Raw genomic sequence first — 18,798 nt, forward strand, 5'->3', positions numbered from 1 at the left:
TTGGAGTTGCGTTGGAAACGAGTGTTCAAGCATTTATGTGCGATTGCATGTGGTTACATTTTTACACAGAGCTGTGTTAATATAGAAACGAGTGTGTGGACTCTCAAGACTAAACACATGCAACCATACGTACATTCCCACACTCGAACGCAGGTCCAAGTGAAAGTATACCCCCAAATGTGTGGAAAATGAAGGGGGGCCCTCGTGTGTGGTCCCGCACCTCCTTCTAATATTGCACACGATGTGAAAAATTAAGAGGGGCCCTCCGCGGGTGATCCCACACATCTTCCAACGTGGCAAAGACGTTGTGTGTCCCCACCTCGAGACCCAAGCACGCCCATCCACCCCCACAAACAGGAAAACACGTCAAGACACCTTCAGAAATCCGTGTAACGTTCACTCGTGGGCATGTGCACGTGTCCACACAAGTACCACACCCACTCTGGAGTGCGGAGCGAGCGCGTGCGCATATGCGCTACCTAATCCCGCGAACACACATACATTGACGCGGTAAAACACGAGAGACGCGTATATTTCCGCAGATGCGGAAACATACACACGCATATATGTGTACACACCGAGTGGAGTTTAACACTCTCCAGGATGCATTTTCCGCGTAAAGCCTCGCCGGACGTCGTTCCCGCTTTAGCTGGGGACATTTCGAGTAGGAAGTCTTGCCTTGATGTAAAAAACAACAGTACCACTCCGGAAGGAGTTAGGGGAGAGCCTTTGAGCGGGAAATTTACACCTTCGATTACCCTAGGAATACCTTCGTTCTAGATGTATTTAGAGAGAGAAAGAGAGAGAGAGGGAGTGAGAATGAGGGAGCGAATGACCAAATGTGAGAATGAAAGAGATACTTAGATATTCCCAACTCTTGTATCCGTTAGTTAACGAAAATGCATAGGTAGATACGATATACGTACATTCTACATTGAAGATTTACTAATCTTAACCCCGAGTTTAACCTTTACTCATATAGTGTGATATAACGTTCGATTTGTGTCTATCGATACTTATTAATATTGACTCGCTCTACCCCCCCTCCCGTACCCTCCCCCGTTTAATGTTCTTCGATCGGAGCGTTTTGTCGCTTTTATACGTGAGCTTCGCGCTTCCTTGCAAAAGCTTCTTAGGCACGAAATCCCCTGCCCTTCCATCGCCGGCTCTCTGGGTTTGCTAGCTGACTTTCTACGAGACCGTTTCGACGACACTTCCTCACTGGCACTCGATTCCTGCCCAAACGGTGCCTCGCATAGAAAAATGCTTCAGATGAAAGTTGTTCCCCACGATCTATGCTACAGTTTTTATTCGAAACGTTTTTTTCTGCGGTGTGTCGTTTGGACGGAATGTTTTTTTTTCTTTTTTTTTTTAATTGAGAGCTCGTACCGATCACTCCATCTTTAATGCTTAAATGTATTGTATGGGTTTATAATTCATATTTTATGTGAGAAAAATTGCAAATCTACTATATACTGTGTTAGTTGTCTCTGTGATATTAATTTACAAGGAGTATCTTTGCTTTCTGATAGTTAACATTGAAGTCTCTTACATGATTTCCGTTTCTTCTCAACTGTTTCCTCTAGGAACATAGTAGTATCTTTGTTCGCGAATCTCTGGGCAATTAATGCGTTAACCCCGGTATTTTAGCGCTTTGAATTTTTATTTTCGAATGCACGGGAATTTTCGGAACATTCGTAATGGAATTTTAAAGGTGTACTTGTACTCCAGGAATTTCAAATGTTTGGCGTCACGGTGTCGAATATTACGATTTTCTGTCGTAACCGCACTTCGAATGAAAAATTGTTTGTAATGAAAGTTGTTCGATTCATAACGTGCCGCAGGTTTTGTTCGAAACATATTTCCTTTAGATGCACCGTTTAGGCGGGATTTAACGAAAACTGGGAACACAGTCACGTCACACTACTTCATTTAGCACTGCGGTCATCTTCTTGTATTCACTAACTTAATAAACAACCACAAGCCTAACTTAACCAACAACGAACACCCGAATATATTGTAATAACCTCCAAATTGACGGTAACAAAAGACTGACATCGATTTTTGAAAGTAACGATTCTAACAACAACACCACACCTACAATGTACATTGTTAACAGCAATTCTTATATTTATTATATCGCCGACAGAATTCCGGCTTTCCGAGTCACGTTAAACGCGTCGTTGCAAATCACTTCCTCGAGAAATATTTAATAACACGGAGAATATATTTACGCTGTGCCGGAAGAGCAGAAAGACAAAGCACACGGCAATAAAGAAGAAAATTGTAAAAATAGAACATTGGGTTTTTATCCGAATCGCCAGAATGACGTCCGATTAGTTAACAATATCTACTGGCACAAGGTACATCTCCATTTCTACAATCAGCACGTAAAAATCCAAGTCCACCCTTCCGTTCTTCCTTTATTTCGAAAAAGTACACAGTGCGTACCACCTAAAGGAGATAAGTTCCACCTAAGGTCCATATACAAGTATACAAATAAATATATATGTACACAGCTCGCAAAAGTACTATTTTCCAAATTGGCTCTCTTCCACGACCCAAAAAAGCCGGCCTCCCTCCCTTCCCCTAGCCCCTAACACAATATCATCGCCCCCCTTGACTACAAGTTTTCGAGAGAAAGAGAGAGAGAGAAAAAAAAAAGAAAAGATAGGTAACGTGAACCCAACACGCGAAGTCTAAATTAAACTAAACGAAAACTAAGGTAACCTACGAAGTAAATAACACACACACACAAAAAAAAAAGAAAGAAAGAAAATGCAAGCACTTAAAGAACTACCCCTATCGGAACTCTAAAGAATCACCTAAGGTTTAAGATTATGAATTTATAAAGGTATTTACACTTTAAGGATAAAGAGAGTCTTCTGTGGCAGCATAATAATGCAGAAACTACTAGTTCGACATTTAAACTAACCTTATGTCGGGCGCGCGCCATCTTGGATCGCCGGCCGAGGATCTAGGATCGTTCTTGGATCCTAAATCCAAAGGCTGGGAGATCTCAGCGCTGCCCGACAGTGATGTAACTATTAACATGTAACCCCTTAACGTTATATTTTTCCGGTGGTAGCGTTCGAAAGTTGACGCTAAACGGTTTAATCGTGATAATACAAAAAGACTGAGAGAACCACGGTCACTCGAGCCTGCGAGATTAAAGGGATGCACCCCGTCCCTCTAAACCCTTTCCTCCACCCCTTTCCCGCGTCCTCCAACAAAACGAATATTAAAGGAGAAAAAAAAAAGAAATACTACCATACGAAGTCGACGTACACGAACAATTATTGTAATCGGTTAGCGCGTGCGCGATATAAGGGTTTAGCGTTAATTCGAAGGCTGCGTAGACCACCGGCAGTTTGTGATATATTTAGTGAAACAAATGAAACAAAAAAAAATGGTTGTTATTCAAATTAAATGAAGAAAGCGCCTAGCGGTTTTACATTTACACACGAGTACACTCTACACGATCGTAAGACTACTTATGTGCAGTTTCAACGACTTATGTGCGGATAGCGTGACCTGCTCGAGATCGTCTCCAAGAGACCGCCGAGTTTTCCATAACTCTACTTATGCGTTATTTTTCCCGCGAAGTACCGCTTCGCACTGATTATCCATGTATTTTGCGTGATTTCGTTGTTACACCCTTGAATAATTTGGCGTTTACTATGTGGAGTGCGATATGCGGACGTAAGATGATCCAACATGGCGGCGGCGACAGCGCCGCCTCCACCTCGGATGTTCTAAGTTTAGTAATCGGAGAATCTTGCGATAATTTGGCGATTTTTAACGATAAGTTGACGCAGTGTAAGGTGCCGCAACTTGTTTAGTATCGTGTACAAGTTTTAACGTTCAGATAATGATGTAAACTCGAGTTTTGTTATTCAGTTTAATGGGCCGTGCGGTCTTTTCAAAATGGCGGCCGCGCGTCTCGTGGAGACTTCCTCTGGGCAGACGAGCGAAGCGTTTAGACTACCATTCACCGTTGAAGAAATATACGTATACGTGTGTGCGTTAATAAAAGCATCCATCTTAAATTGTAAACGGTGAAACGAACTCGTATCTTTGATATAAGGGACACGCGTGCAACGTGCGTGCGGCACAGAGAGGGTTTTTATATAATAAAAGTGATAATTCGGAGGTACGTGTCGGACGCCATGTTGCACGATGTTCCCGCGGTTTAGGCTCGTTTTAGTTAATCAAACGTATGTTTTAATCCTCGCACGCACTGGCGAACCTCTTGCCGATTCTAAAGTAACGACCAACGAATAAAGAGACTTTTGTTGCAGACATTTTGGCCTACCAGTCGGTGATTCTGTACTTTCCCTTTGTGTTGGGCCTTTTCTGTTAATACGCACGCGTATGCGCGGCCATCTTGAAGACAATTGCGAGGCCCGAAAGCCCGTTTCGCAGTGAAAAATCGGAATCCGAGGCAAGATTATCATTTTCACCTACTAAAATGCAAACCTTTTACAACAATAGGCAATCCATTACTAATACACGTGAAAGCAAGGTCCCAAAATCATTGGACCTCGCTTTTGTCGTTCAGCATCGTGTTCCCGTTTTGGGTCCATTTTTCATTGTTTAACGAGCCCAGAGATAACCAATAAGACCGGGATTCTCAAATTCCAACGAATAAGGGTTAAAAGATGGCGGCATGTTAGGAAAAGTGGTAACAACGGATTTATATTAAGGAACGAGAGGGAAAGCGAAGGAGAACGAAGATTAATTGATAATACACGGACACACACTCACACGCATACACACACTATATATTGTAATATTATTTTTCGAACTTAGTAATGTAATGTAGAATATATTATATATTATGATATTGTAATAATCATTTCGTATAGCATTAGAGGGAGAAAGGGTGAGAGAAAGAGTGAGAGAAAGAGAGGGAGAGAATGATAAACATCCTTAACATCTTTGAACACCTTTTACCAACAAGTCCAAGAAGCTCCGCGGCGATGAACATGTCTTGAAAAAAAAAAATGGATCCGGTAAAGTGGTCCACCTAAATCTGGAAAGGGGCACAAAAGAACAGACAAAACAAAACAATTAAAAAAAAATCCAGGAAGTTTGAGAATAGACAGCGAATAAATTACTAAAAGTAAAAAATATTAATGGCACATCGATCTCGTTTAATCTACTGAACTGGTGTTTTTCATATCCACTAAGTATGCAAAAATCCATTTAAATGCAGACTCGACAAAACGTAGTTAAAATGATTGTTCGCCGTCCCTTCCCTGTCAATCCTGACAAAATGACATATAAAAAATAAGAGGGACAAAAAGTGGATGTCCGTTCGAAAGAAGGGATGCTGATTGTTATAAAATCAATTTTATTGGAGCCATGAGATTTCTTGAACAAGAAACGTCTGGATTACCCATTGTGCACGTTGCCGCAAAAGAAACTAGCGACAATATAAACATGTTTTTTACCCTGAAGTCAGCTGGGCTCAACAATTGTCCCAGAAGATCTAAATTAGGATTTCCTCAATTAAAGGATCTAATAAAATCCCTCTTAATTTAAACTTTCAGGAGACGTCTCGTATATGGACCCATACTAATTAATGTAATTAATATAATTGCACCGTCCAATTAGTTGCACGATTTTTAAACAATTCTTACGTCGTCCGCTCCGATTAGTTTATCCGATTAGACTCGAAAAAGAGCGCAATTTCTTCTCAAGGAAATCTTCACCGTAGTCGTATGTACATAAATCTTAAAGTATTAAAAAAAAAAAAGAAAAAAGACAATTAGTCTCAGCTAGATAGACTTACTTGAGAGACATTGTCACGATCAGGATAGGAAACTGTTTCCTGATTATTTCTACAGGACGGGTACCGCTGCACATCTCGACATGTATACATATATACACTTATCTAGGCCTTATCAATAATTACACGTTATCGTCGTACCCGGAAATTCCGCAATTTCTTTCTTATATATATATTCCAGGCCACAAATTCCCACGAAACTCGGTACTACGACTCATTTAGCGTTATGGCCCTCTCGAATAGAAAAATAATGACAGTAAAAATGCAACGTTAAGTTTAAATAAACGTAACCCCGTTAAATAAATATCCTCCGCGCACTTTTCCTTCTAAACGAGACTAACTCGATTTAGAGATTGATCTAGACTAGTTATTAAAATTATGCACACGGTGGAAGGCTATGATTTTTCGTCTCGTTTTTTCCCTTCCGATTCTTTCTCAGCTTATCAATAAAATGCATATTAGAATTATGCACTTCTCCATCCTATCTTGAACGTGCCAAAGTATTTTAACGCGCCCTTCTCCGAGTCGTGTAAGTATCGCAATCCCTTATCGTCCCTGCAAATGAATACTTTTAATTGACCATGCTGATTGATAACCACCCGCCGAACCATATCATATCCTGAAATGATATCCTGATTCCTGCCACTGACTTTCAAACCACCAAGTTCAGTCAATTCGAGCTCTTTATCGTGAAACTTGGCCTTATCAACTTCCTCATTGCCTCCAAGGCTCAGTTTCGTCGTACATCCTTTCGATGTTGTCGCGCAGCATTTTCTCTTGATCTGGAATTATAAAAAAGCGGTACAAATGGGGAAATTCGTATAAAAAAAAAGTCTAGTTGATCGTTTAACACTAGGTTTACGGGACCCGTCAATTTGACGGAATTCAAACTCCGAAAAGAAATACCGAAAAAACCATAGCATTAATTTTAACCATTTTTGCATCGTAAATTAATCATTTCATCCAAAGAATTTGTACAGACAATTATTTTTTCCTAAGCCTTCTAATTATTAAAATCTGTATGTGGTATACCTATCTCTACGAAACCCGTCAAATTGACGGACTAGCTAATTTCATAAACAATGCTTCGTTGCAGAGAGTGTAAGGCGAAGATGAGAGTGAAAGTTTGCATTGAAAGTGGAGAGATAGAAGGATCTTCGGATAGTGAAGAGGAAAACTTCTTGAAAGGGTGTCGTAGCAAGAAAAGGATGCGCATTCTTTCTATTTCCGACTCCGAGGATGAGAGGACGAGCATTCCAATAATTTCCGTAACAATTTTTAAAAAAGGACTTTTTACATATTAATAATTCATTTAAACGTAAAGCCTAGTGTCGTTTAATTCAGACTTAATTTGAATAAACGGATTTTTTAAAGAAAATCCGTGTTTTTGTTTACCCGTCAATTTGACGGGTGCTCGTAGAAACAGGTACATATAAAACGCCCGTAAAAAAAGTGTTAAAGGAAATCAATTTGAAATTCATTACCTATTGTTAAATTTGCAATCTCGCACTGCTTCCTCAGGAACTCCAGGCAAAGTGCTCTCGACAGACCGAAAGCATGCATGTTGCAAGTGAAGGTTCTGAAACGTGTAAATAAAAAAAAGATACATTACCAATAAATCTTATATCTTCGTAGTGGAAAGAATTTCCATTTATGGTAAAACATAATTCCTTTTGCCCACCCAAGTTGGCCAAACACTATGTTGGCCTGGAACTTCCTGTCATCGGCAGCAACGGCCTCTCTATCCAAAGATTTAGATCTCCTAGGAACTGGTCTAGTCGCCCTTTCGCATTGAACGGCGTCAAAAAACGCAGCCGTCCAAAAACGCATCGACGTCCATATAGGTTGCACGCGTAAATGCGTGTACAAATACTCACGATAAGGCTCCAATCCTGGAACTTCGACTGAAATGCAAAAATCGACGATTAATTCCTAGTCCGGAATACAGAGGGCGCAGACTGCTGGTACTAGTCCAACTAGGATCGAATTTACTTATTTTACTAGCAATATGATTAATCGGCCCATTGTATACGTACCTTCGTGGTAAAATGTGAAGCACATGTTCATTAGACTTTTCGCCGGTGCAAAATCATCGGCTTCGTGGCACTCAAAAAGGGCGACAGCAAAATGCTGTGCCAGGGAGTAAAAAGAGGCTTCCGATACGCATGCGTGTGCTCTTCTTGCGTTCACCACCCTGGAGAACCATACTCTGCCGGACTCCGTCTGCAAAATTTGGAATATCGCTTAAGATGATGTGAAACACGTCGAGGAACTTGATCGACGTCGGTAAAGAAGATTTTTCTAAATGCCTACGTGGCCGAGTTTGGTTTTTACATCATAGGTTCGCTAATTACAACGCAAAAAGAGACTTAAATCGGACAATTTTCCTCGATTCTTTGTACGCACAAGCACCATTTGGCCGAAACTCGCTTTTTGCTCCTGTTCCACGGAATCTGGAGCTTCGAACAACAGAGGAACAAAGGTCTTCATAAATTCGGCAGCAGCTTCCTCGGATTGACTGTCGGCTGATAAACTGGAAGCCCAAGATTGGACCGAACTAGACGAGCCTGCGAAACGAAAAAAAATCGATTAGAAATTATATATTTACATTTCGTGTTTCAATTGTTATTGAACAATGCGTTGGAAAGTTCTTATATATATGTCACACTTTCATATCACCTTAAGCGTCACGTGACCGTCGGGAAATGTTTCCTGGCCATCGCGCGACGCGAACGTTTCTCTCCGATATATCGATATATCTTTAGAAATAAAATGAAATAAAATTCCTTGAATAAACTGGAATTAGGATGAACCTAGATTATGTTCACCTGATCTCTGCCATACCCTACGGCAATCCATATTGGACTCCAAACTCGTACTTGGTCCGACGCCGTCCTGGTCACTAGTGGATTCACTGCTGCACGGTATGTCTTAAAAACAAGAACAAGCAATAAATTTTCATCCTTTGGACGGCAAAGGTCCGAATAAAGAATCCCCGTCCGAGGGAAATAAAACTTGCTATATTATATTACTTTCTATTACACAATGGATAAGTCACTACCAGGAAACACTGCGGCTTTATTGTTTATCGCGGTTACTCTGGCTCTTTAGTTTTTTTTCGCTACTGTCCCAACTGGCGAAATGGGGTCAGAATTAACATAGTGCTCGTTACGTCGGGTAATCAACGTTTGACGGTAAATAATTTACTATCTACATGTAGACCTTGGCGACTCCTAACGACGAAATGTTAGCCCTCCGCAACGCCACGTGGTTCTGCCACCACGTGACTTTGACGTTTCTCAAGCCTGATTTTATTATCCCTTTGTATATTCGCCAGGTCATTATGTCCCATTTTAATGATCGAATCGAGACACGAGGAGTGACGAAGGGATTAAAAGCTAGAGTTTACCTATTTTGAAATTTAATTTCTCATAGGGATCTGGACCGGTGGCTTTGATGTCCTTTTCTTGGAGAGGCTCTATACTTTCTGGACTATCTTGGTCGCTTACTTCTTCTTCTTTCCTCGGCTCCTTCTTCGGCGTTGATCTGGAAGAGGTGATCTCCTCGTAGGACATGCCAGGATAATTTTTCAATGCTCTGGTCAATTTTGCATTATTCGCCTGTCGCTCAATTTTACAACGGGCGATCGCCTGGTAATCCTCGTACGACAGGCCAGCTCCAAATCTGAAATTATAAATTGCAACGAATTACTTATTAATTATAACCCCTTCCATCGTTTATACCAGAAGAGGAATTTATGCAGTACTAATATCCGCTAGTATTTAATACGTGGAAATAAAGCAGATTTTCATTTCCTTAAGGCCTTATCTTCGTTAATTAAATTCCGTAATTTAAAGAGAACAATAATATAATAATGTATACGACTGTATGAGTATATATGAGTAGAAGAGTATGTTCTCTAGTCGGATCTATCCACGCAGATGGGAATATAGAATCTCTTATCTAAAGTGGCTCTTACCTCGGAAGTCGGAGCTTTCGTCGGCCAATTTCCTGCTCCTTCGAGGCCTGAATGGTCGGATGTGGAGGAGAAGGCGGCGAGGAGGGTGTCGTGGTTATTTCGCTCTCCTCCAAACTGCTGCTGAGAGCTGATCCTATTCGGTTCCCCAGGCCCTGAAGGTATTCCCCTCCTCCCCCAAGGGCGGACTTCATGGATTTAAGGGCACCCTTGGTGCGACCCATTAGGGAGATCCCATTGGTGGAGGGCAGGGCTGTCGTTACGTCCACCATCTTCTGCAAGACAATACACGTCGTTATGTCGCCAATTGCCGAGTATCGAAAGAAAAGGCACGCATTGATCATGAAAATCATTTTTAAACATGATCTCGACTTTGTAGAGTCTCAAATACATGTCATGATAACACACAAGTGTTTGTTATTATCTCGCCAATTGCCAAGTATAGAAAAAAAAGGCACACATTGATAATGAAAATCATTTTTAAACATGATCTCGACTTTGTAGAGCCTCAAATACATGTCATGATAACACAGGAAACTCTGTTATTATCTCGCCAATTGCCAAGTATAGAAAGAAAAGGCACCCATTGATAATGAAAATCATTTTTAAACGTGATCTCGACTTTGTAGAGTCTCAAATACATGTCATGATAACACAGGAAACTCTGTTATTATCTCGCCAATTGCCAAGTATAGAAAGAAAAGGCACACATTGATAATGAAAATCATTTTTAAACATGATCTCGACTTTGTATGGTCCCGAATACATGTCATGATAACATTTGTAGACATTTAACATTAATAGAATTTGAAATGACGTGAATTCACGTCAGCGGCCCCAGGAATAGGAATTGAAAAGACGTAAATTCATGCTCAGTGACCACCAGGAATAGAATTTAAAATGAAGTGAATTCACGCTCAGCGGCAACCAGAAATAGGAATTGAAAAGACGTGAATTCACGTCAGCGGCAACCAGGAATGGAATTTGAAAATGACGTGAATTCACGTCAGCGGCAATCAGGAACAGAATTTGAAAAGACGTGAATTCACGTCAGCGGCAACCAGGAATAGAATTTGAAAATGACGTGAATTCACGTCAGCGGCAACCAGAAATAGAATTTTAAAATGACGTGAATTCACGTCAGCGGCAACCAGGAATAGAATTTGAAATGACGTGAATTCACGTCAGCGGCAATCGGGAATAGAATTTAAAAATGACGTGAATTCACGTCAGCGGCAACCAGGAATAGGAATTGAAAGGACGTGAATTCACGTCAGCGGTCGCAAATGTGCTAATAAATCGTCCGTCTGGCCAATTCGCGTATCAAGGCTTCAAACGACTTCGTGTAATAACTTTGAAAAATCCCATAAAACTAATTGGAGTAGCCTTCAACTTCCCACGCAACCTGACACGAGATATCTATCTACGAAGTCGTTAATAGGAAACCGATCACGACGTTACAGTAGTCCTTGATAAGAAGCCAAATTTGCCGCAGCGCGTGTCGGCCATTGCGAATCGACATCGACAAACTCCAGACTGTTTATAAAGCAATACTGAAATTTTGCATCCACACCGAGAAAGAAATTAAAAGAACGAAACTGTTTGCGGATTAATTTCACGTAGTCGAGTCCCAACCCTCCATAATGATACCTTAAGGGAAAAAAAACAACGACATAAATTCTTTTTAACTCAAGACTCGCCGAAAATCATTGAATCGTTTCGTTCGCCTTTTCCTGATTTTTCGCAATTACCTCGAACATTTATGCACATATATATTTCTTCAGGTATCTGAAAATAATGTAATAACAACATTTTGGCGGGTTTCTGAAAATAACGCAATAACGATATTTTGGCGGGTTTCTGAAAGTAATGTAATAACATTTTGCGGGTTTCTGAAAATAATGTGACGGCAATATTTTCCGAGTTTCTGAAATATCCGGGAATTCGAAAAGCAGAGAAATGAAATATTTCCACTGGCGGCGCACCTGTACAAATTCCCGATCGATTGTTAAATTACCCTGTTCACCCAGAGACGCGTAATTCCGTAATTTCCTGTTCCCTCCAAAGTGCAGCTATGCATCTCGCAATAGTGCAAGCTCTGTTGTAACAATCGCCGAACATGAACACCGGCTGTAATCGAAATTAAAGGAGAACGTGGGAAATGCCTTTCGCTTCTGAAAAATACGCAATATGTATATACATTTCCTTAAGGGGATGTAAAAGTGGCATCCAAGGGGTCAATCATGAAACTCCTTTCCGCCCTGAATACACGGAATATCGTTTTATTAAACATACAAAGAGATGAGCCCAAACACCGAAAAGCCGACCAAGAAGAGGACAACCACTTGTTCCGCCACGTAAGAAAGAATTTTCTATTCTTATCAGAAAGAAAGAATTCCTCCCAAATGATAAATACTCAACCGATCGACCACACAGCAAAAGACAACAACTCGCAATATGAATACATATATTTCCTTAACACTATTTCTACCAAAGGTATCAAATGACACCAACTCAACCGATCGACCACACAGCAAAAGACAACAACTCGCAATATGAATACATATATTTCCTTAACACTATTTCTACCAAAGGTATCAAATGACACCGTTTAAAATTTTAACTGGAAATTATTTTCAAAGTTTAATAATTTATTCTCAATTAATGCTTTGAGTTTTCGTATAATAATTGTTAAATTTATTTAGCGGTATCATTTTCCTCCAGCTCATCAGAACCTTTTGGTCGAAATAGGTATACACAAAATAGTGTTAAGGGGATGCAATACGCAATATGTAAATATATTTCCTTAAGGGGATGTAAAAGTGGCATCCAAGGGGTCAATCATGAAACTCCTTTCCGCCCTGAATACACGGAATATCGTTTTATTAAACATTACAAAGAGATGAGCCGAAACACATCGAAAAGCCGACCAAGAAGAGGACAACCACTTGTTCCGCCACGTAAGAAAGAATTTTCTATTCTTATCAGAAAGAAAGAATTCCTCCCAAACGATAAATACTCAACCGACCGACGACACAGCAGAAGACAACAACTCATCCCTGGAGTTCCAAGACCTGGATTCGAGTACAGTATCAAAATAACCATACGCTACCAACTCTACCGCATTGCGGGTCGACATACGGCCGCAGGACTCCTCGCAGACACGAGCCAAAAAAGAAAAAAAGGAAATATGAAAGCTCATAAAACTTCCAACCGCAAGAAAAGTGCCCTCCACCCTACGACCTGGACAGAGGCAAACGTATTAACGAGTTTGCAGCTCGAATGGTGTTGCGCCATGAAGAGGACCTTCCGTCAACCTAAACCACCTGCTCGAAGACTAAGCGCAGATATAACATCGTTGTGAAGTGGAAACCAAAGAAAAGAACCAAAAGAAAAAAGAGAAAAAAACTCCTCCCTTGCTGTAATTGCGTCCGTTGATTGAAATGACGTTGGGATGACCGCAGCGATCGTACTCGACAATGTCGAAGATGAACGGTGAGTGTTGTTTGTTATAGTCTCAGGTGTAGTGCTTTAGACTGCGTACCGTGCCCCGAAGAAGCCACGTCGAAGGGGATATCGATGGAAGAAGCCGGCTTTGGAGGAGAAATAACGTGCGTGGCTGGGCACGCACGTGTCTAGAAACGGGAACGGCCTTTACACTCGGGACTCGTCCACTACCGCAAGCCGCAGTTCGTAACTGCACGCGTGTCGGCCTGTCCTTTTCCGCTGCCGTCCAGTCGGCGCATAATCGCTCCCCCTTCGCGCAAGCGCCGTCCGCGATCAATACAACGTGTATACAAACGACTTGTATTCGCGGAGAGGGATACCAGCGGGCCGGCAATCTGTGGAACGTGGCCCGATAGACGGTTCGAATCCGGGGAATGGTTTGAGTCCGGGCGATTTCCCGACTTAGTCAACTCGAACGCTCAGAGATGGCGACACCGTCGCCTCGCGAGGAGGTAAAAACAGAGATGAGTTGGGAAATTGCCTACGGACAGAGTCGCGCGATCGCATCCTATGCTACCCTCTGGTTTGTGGGCTTCTGGCAACACTGCCTGCCTCCAAAGAATATAGATGCTGCCTCGTAACAAAGAATTCAGAAGTCCCATAGAAGCCCAGATCCTATGTTAGCGCTTGATGCTCTAAAAGTTGGCTAACAAACCAGAAGTGGGGGTAAAAAAGAGATCGCACGTGTTAGCCAACGATATCTCACGTACGGGAGGAAGAGAGACGCATATAGAAAGGCGAGTATTGGGTGTAAGATAAAGAAAGAATGCAATCGCTATATATCGCCATAAGGTTATGAGAGATGGAGAGATGATTACAGTGCCGCCATCCGTTGGCTAACGTACTATTTATCGAGCATCGAACGTCCGTATCCTTCTGGGCTTCTATGGAGACTTCTGAATTCTTTGCTCGTAATCTCGCCTAACCTCGAAATTTCAGCGCAGCGGGAATTGTCAACAGGTTGGAGCGAAGATCTAACATGTTTAGCGAGATTATACACGAATGAAGTTGAATTTCCTTTCAAGAAGCGCTCGTGGGGCGCAGATGGTATTTAACAGGCCAGTCAGTTTGACAGCACTAGCGATGGCCAAGAGCAAATACGAATATGTTAAGGAATTCGAGCACGAAGACAATTGCTTGCCGAATTGCTGGATCGTGGTTAGAATCGACGGTAGGAACTTCTCTAGGTTTTCGGAAGTCCATCAATTTGCTAAGCCTAACGATGTCGCGGCGTTGGAATTAATGAATCGAGCAGGGATCACCGTTATGGAAGATTTCAGGGAAATTGTCATAGCGTACGGACAGAGCGACGAGTACTCCTTCGTCTTTAGAAAAGACACTCGACTATTTAAACGTAGAGGTAAGCTTCGACGTATCCATCAACTTGGCTTTTACACATAACAAAAGGAAAACTATGCGAACGTTTAATAGATTCGTACAGAAAGCATAATTACGTGGATCATTTAATGTCAATACTGGGTTTCGATGTTTCAGCCTCAAAACTCATGTCGAATGTCAACTCCTTGTTCGCATCCGCATATGTGTATTATTGGCCACAGATTTGCAGAGGCAGGGAACTTCAGTATCCTCCTTCGTTCGATGCTCGAGTAGTTCTGTACCCTACCGACAAGAATTTAAGAGATTATTTAGCCTGGCGACAAGCTGATGCTCATGTCAATAATTTATACAATACTTGTTTTTGGAGCTTGGTGTTGAAGAAGAACATGACTCCTGCTCAGGTTGTTATTAACGATAGTGTCGTTCTAAGGAAAACTGCAGTTGTAAATTATATGATTTAAATTGCAATCTTTTCTTAAGATTGTATTAAAAAATGAGTCAACGAGATATACATAATTTATAAATTTACAGGCGGAAGAAAAGTTGCGAGGCACGCTAGCATCGGACAAGAATGAACTGCTCTTCCAAGAATTTGGAGTCAATTATAACAACGAGCCTCCAACGTTTCGGAAGGGTACGACGTTGTTGCGAAAGCTCGTTCCTGACGGGACAGGACGACTGAGAACGTTAGTAGTGCCTTTAGTGGACGATATAATCGGGGATCGGTTCTGGAAAGAGAACCCAGAGGTGATCGGGCTGAAAAGTTTGGGCACTTATCAGCCCCCTCCGAATACAACCGTGCCATCGCAAAGTGTGGTTCCACTGTCGATACCTCCATCGCTAGCTATTATTTCCCAAACGAAAGACCTTCCTCTCGTACCTAATCGTCAGAATTCAGTGATCGACGAGAAACCTGCAGAAAGACTCCATGAAACAGACTCTGGTACGATACAGTGTGATCGATCTAACACTCTACGAATTCGCAGGACGTAATGTTTATTATTTTTACCTACTCTAAGAGAATAGTGTTTAGAAACCGAATATATGACTTTTCAGTGTATCGTGGAAGACGGTATGACAGAAGATTTTTTTGAGAATGCGCAGGAAGAAAGACTTTTTATACACTAGCTGAAGCGACGGTACTTTAGCTTTCCACTTGTGATGCCTAAGTTAACGTAATATATTTTTTTTTTTTAGTCTATATGAATTATGGGTACTACGTACTATGCACTCGATACATGGATTATTATCAATGAACAGTAATTCTTATCATTAGGTTGTATTAAACATATCGTACAGTGTATCATGATCGGAAGAATAATTTTCAATTGTATGCTATTGCGAAAATATCTCCCTTTGTTTTTGTTTTTAATTAAATGGTATCTGGACTAAAGAAATCCTTTCACTGATTTGTCTAACAGCTTTTAAACTTCTTTTGTATTGGAGATACTCGTACTCCGATTACTTGACGTGGAATGCTTTACAACTTTATTACGTTTATACAGTTTACAGTTATTAAATTACAGTTACACCGTGGGATAATACTATGTATGACAGTGTTTAACACACCGATGAATACAATAAAATACACTATATACACAGATTTTTATTCTACGCAACGGATTGCATGTCATTGCTGTGTGCACAATTGTGCATACAACCCTCGAAAAGAAGGATGGTACCGGAATTTAGCAAATAGCACAGGAAAGTAGAACTCGCGATTGCACTAATTCGAACACAAGTACAATGCTCCAGTTAAAAGGAACAAAAACAAAAAATCCCTCCGATCACATTCGAAACAGGAGGAACGATCGCGACTCTCTGTTACTCTGCGATTAATTACTATAAGGGATTTTCAACGTTATGTTACAATATTAAAAACTCCTTGGAATAATTTCTTTATGCATTTTATCAATGTCTCGCTGCTATATCCCATTACCCCCCGACAAGAGAGGACATTTTTTTTCAATTTGTTAAGGTACTGTTAACCAGGATTGATGAAAATCATGATTTTTCTGTTTTAAGTCATTTGAAACATGTCACTTTGACCCGTCTTGGTAGTTCTAGTGTTAGATGATTTAAATCACCCTGGACCGATCATTGTAGAGGACATCGAAAGAAACGTTCTTCGCATGAATAGTGCCTATTTGTGTATATATATCAAAACGAATCTTAACAATGATTAAGGTACTTTGCATAGAACTTACTTTTAGGGACAGGGCATAGCATCCGATGTGAAATCATTCTCTGCGTATTCAACTTCGCACTCCCAACAACGAAGTGACTCGAACCGATAACTATTGATGAGCTTAACTGAGAAATGCAATTAAAATATGGGTATGTAGTTGTCGATTTTGGCTCGATGTTTCTGAGCTACGCACTCGGCGATCCAGACGATGTTCCTGCACTCTTGTTCTTTCAGTTTCAAGTAACTGTAGAACACACCGAAGTGGAATTGCTGCAGGAAAGCGTGCACGTTCAAACGCACCTGGAAAATTTAGAACGTTTAGTTTAGATCCTGCAATTTGCATTTCATACTCCACATCGTGAGATATTTCTATCCAAGTTCACCTCGTACTCGAAGAACTTGTCTTCCAGAGTTTTGTCGCCAGGGTTATTGCCAGCTCCCTCGAACAGAGCCCTGTATTCCTGTAAAGTTGAATACATCGAGTCATTGTTAATTCGAATGTTTAATTAAATTTTACCTGATGCACCGGGAAGCGAGTTGCCACATAAATGATTCTCACGACAACCCAGAGTTTGGACATGTAGAAATTTTAGATTCGGTTGGAGCTCCGACGAGACGACAAAATTAATGAATACATATATTACGTACCGCATAATATTCAGCAATAGCTTTAACTTGTTCGTAGTCATCGGCCCGGGCTAATGCTGCCAGACCATCGGGGTTCAATCGACCACACCGAGGGTACAATTTAGCACGATCATCTTTGCCCAATTCCGTTCCAAACGAATTAATAGTTATGATGATTGCACGTCTATCGGCCTCAAACTATAAGCGAAGAAAAATATCGACGTTTTTAAACTGTTTTCCCCTCATAAAGGATATTTTTCAATTCTATTAAGGTTACAACAAAAGTGCTTATACCGAAAGCGAATGCAAAAGTTCAAACTAGATGGAGAATTTTCAGATACGGTGGAACCAAAACCAGATATTTGTTATAATCCTAAATTCTACCCTGATTAACTCGATGACATCACTTACGGCAAGGATCTCGCACATTGTGTTAGCAGTTGTGCCACCGATCTTCTTACAGAATTTGTAAAAAGCCTCCAAATAAGCTTTGTACAAAGTGTTCCTTATTATCTCAATGTTCATCTCATCCAAGTCCTGCTCGGAGATGCAATCTACAAAGAAAGGCGCTGAAAATGAAAAAAAAAGAAAAATGTTAAATTGCATACCAAAGCTCATATTTCATGTTACAATTGAATGAAGTCAGAAGTACCCAAAGGAGTGTCTACGAGCACTGCATTATAGAGTTCAGCAGGAGTCGCTGCAACGTGAATAGCCTCCATCTGTTCAAAACTGCCCAGTGGATGACACTTGGGAATTAGCTCCGAGATGGGCCTTTGGTGAAGCGTTCCCGTGATGAGTAGAATAATGTTATCGATCATGTAGCTATAAGTTATGAAGTCAAGGAACTGTGACAGTGGCTCGACGGAGTGATTGCGCATATGCTGAAACTCTACGACAAGTTTTTCCCTGAGCTTGTCATCGATGACACTGACAGAAAGAGGCGACGGCTCGTTGGCCAGAAAGCTTCCATAGTCGGTGCCAGCCAAATGAAGCTTCAAGTCTATGGAGAGGTTAGATCAAATTATAGTTAAGTGCACGTTTAACAAGTACACGGTATGACAATAATTTACCTTCGAGGGTTTCGCACTGCACCAAATTCAGGTAATCGCTCTGCTGGAGAATTCCACACTTAAAACCGCGACAGAGCCCTTCCAGGTAACCACCGTCGATGTTAAAAAGGCAGCCCTTCATCTTGGTTTCTGTCTATCGGTTCTTTTCGTGTCTACGTAGAATAGGTGCGCCCCTCAAAACCCTTAAAGAACCGTCAAAATTAACCAAAATTGATACAAGAGAGCCTCACAGTACCACGGACTCGCCCTCTTTCCCACTCCCTTCCTTGAGTCGATCATATGACTGACTACAGTG

The 18,798-nt window shown here is 41.2% G+C and overlaps 3 protein-coding genes across 7 annotated transcripts; 1 reads left to right on the forward strand and 2 right to left on the reverse strand.

Annotated features, from left to right (window-relative positions):
- Positions 1-1,362: 1,362 nt before the first annotated feature.
- On the reverse strand, positions 1,363-13,472 carry LOC105694887 (uncharacterized protein KIAA0513). 4 transcript variants are annotated; one of them, XR_001103561.2, is made up of 10 exons: positions 13,315-13,472; positions 9,774-10,045; positions 9,204-9,478; positions 8,623-8,724; positions 8,201-8,361; positions 7,831-8,017; positions 7,476-7,698; positions 7,279-7,373; positions 6,445-6,576; positions 1,363-6,349 (listed from the first exon to the last, which is right to left on the reverse strand). XR_001103561.2 is itself a non-coding variant. In XM_012416025.2 (9 exons), exons 2-9 carry the CDS (start codon positions 10,040-10,042, stop codon positions 6,509-6,511), a joined length of 1,380 nt encoding a protein of 459 aa, XP_012271448.1. In that variant the 5' UTR covers positions 13,315-13,472; the 3' UTR covers positions 1,363-6,508. The 4 variants fall into 4 exon arrangements, 2 of the variants coding, with proteins under 2 accessions (XP_012271448.1, XP_012271439.1); XR_001103560.2 differs by having other exon boundaries at positions 1,363-6,362; XM_012416025.2 differs by having other exon boundaries at positions 1,363-6,576; positions 9,774-10,042.
- A 692-nt stretch (positions 13,473-14,164) lies between these two features.
- Positions 14,165-15,927, forward strand: LOC105694903 (probable tRNA(His) guanylyltransferase). 2 transcript variants are annotated; one of them, XM_012416053.2, is made up of 4 exons: positions 14,165-14,637; positions 14,772-15,016; positions 15,147-15,558; positions 15,672-15,927. In XM_012416053.2, exons 1-4 carry the CDS (start codon positions 14,280-14,282, stop codon positions 15,707-15,709), a joined length of 1,053 nt encoding a protein of 350 aa, XP_012271476.1. In that variant the 5' UTR covers positions 14,165-14,279; the 3' UTR covers positions 15,710-15,927. The 2 variants fall into 2 exon arrangements, with proteins under 2 accessions (XP_012271476.1, XP_012271468.1); XM_012416045.2 differs by having other exon boundaries at positions 15,147-15,927.
- A 153-nt stretch (positions 15,928-16,080) lies between these two features.
- LOC105694918 (V-type proton ATPase subunit d) lies at positions 16,081-18,797 on the reverse strand. The gene is made up of 6 exons (XM_012416063.2): positions 18,504-18,797; positions 18,083-18,433; positions 17,842-17,999; positions 17,452-17,628; positions 17,187-17,264; positions 16,081-17,103 (listed from the first exon to the last, which is right to left on the reverse strand). Exons 1-6 carry the CDS (start codon positions 18,622-18,624, stop codon positions 16,942-16,944), a joined length of 1,047 nt encoding a protein of 348 aa, XP_012271486.1. The 5' UTR covers positions 18,625-18,797; the 3' UTR covers positions 16,081-16,941.
- Between the last annotated feature and the right edge of the window lies 1 nt (position 18,798).

The sequence above is a fragment of the Orussus abietinus genome, unplaced genomic scaffold (genome assembly GCF_000612105.2).
Source record: "Orussus abietinus isolate OABI.00-Male unplaced genomic scaffold, Oabi_2.0 scaffold69, whole genome shotgun sequence".
Classification (NCBI taxonomy): Eukaryota; Metazoa; Arthropoda; class Insecta; order Hymenoptera; family Orussidae; genus Orussus; species Orussus abietinus.

What these genes read in the sequence shown, in the direction of transcription:
- LOC105694903 (XM_012416045.2), top strand. Translation starts at nt 14,280, where the DNA reads ATGAAGTTGAATTTCCTTTCAAGAAGCGCTCGTGGGGCGCAGATGGTA. An exon ending in TCGACTATTTAAACGTAGAG is followed by an intron (nt 14,638 to 14,771) that starts GTAAGCTTCGAC and finishes TCGATGTTTCAG; the next exon opens with CCTCAAAACTCATGTCGAAT. An exon ending in AGAACATGACTCCTGCTCAG is followed by an intron (nt 15,017 to 15,146) that starts GTTGTTATTAAC and finishes ATAAATTTACAG; the next exon opens with GCGGAAGAAAAGTTGCGAGG.
- LOC105694918 (XM_012416063.2), bottom strand. Translation starts at nt 18,624, where the DNA reads ATGAAGGGCTGCCTTTTTAACATCGACGGTGGTTACCTGGAAGGGCTC. An exon ending in CAATGTGCGAGATCCTTGCC is followed by an intron (nt 17,629 to 17,841) that starts GTAAGTGATGTC and finishes CTTCGCTTATAG; the next exon opens with TTTGAGGCCGATAGACGTGC. An exon ending in ACAAGTTCTTCGAGTACGAG is followed by an intron (nt 17,104 to 17,186) that starts GTGAACTTGGAT and finishes TAAATTTTCCAG; the next exon opens with GTGCGTTTGAACGTGCACGC.
- LOC105694887 (XM_012416025.2), bottom strand. Translation starts at nt 10,042, where the DNA reads ATGGTGGACGTAACGACAGCCCTGCCCTCCACCAATGGGATCTCCCTA. An exon ending in GTTTCGGCCAAATGGTGCTT is followed by an intron (nt 8,018 to 8,200) that starts GTGCGTACAAAG and finishes CAAATTTTGCAG; the next exon opens with ACGGAGTCCGGCAGAGTATG. An exon ending in CTTCACATTTTACCACGAAG is followed by an intron (nt 7,699 to 7,830) that starts GTACGTATACAA and finishes TTTGCATTTCAG; the next exon opens with TCGAAGTTCCAGGATTGGAG.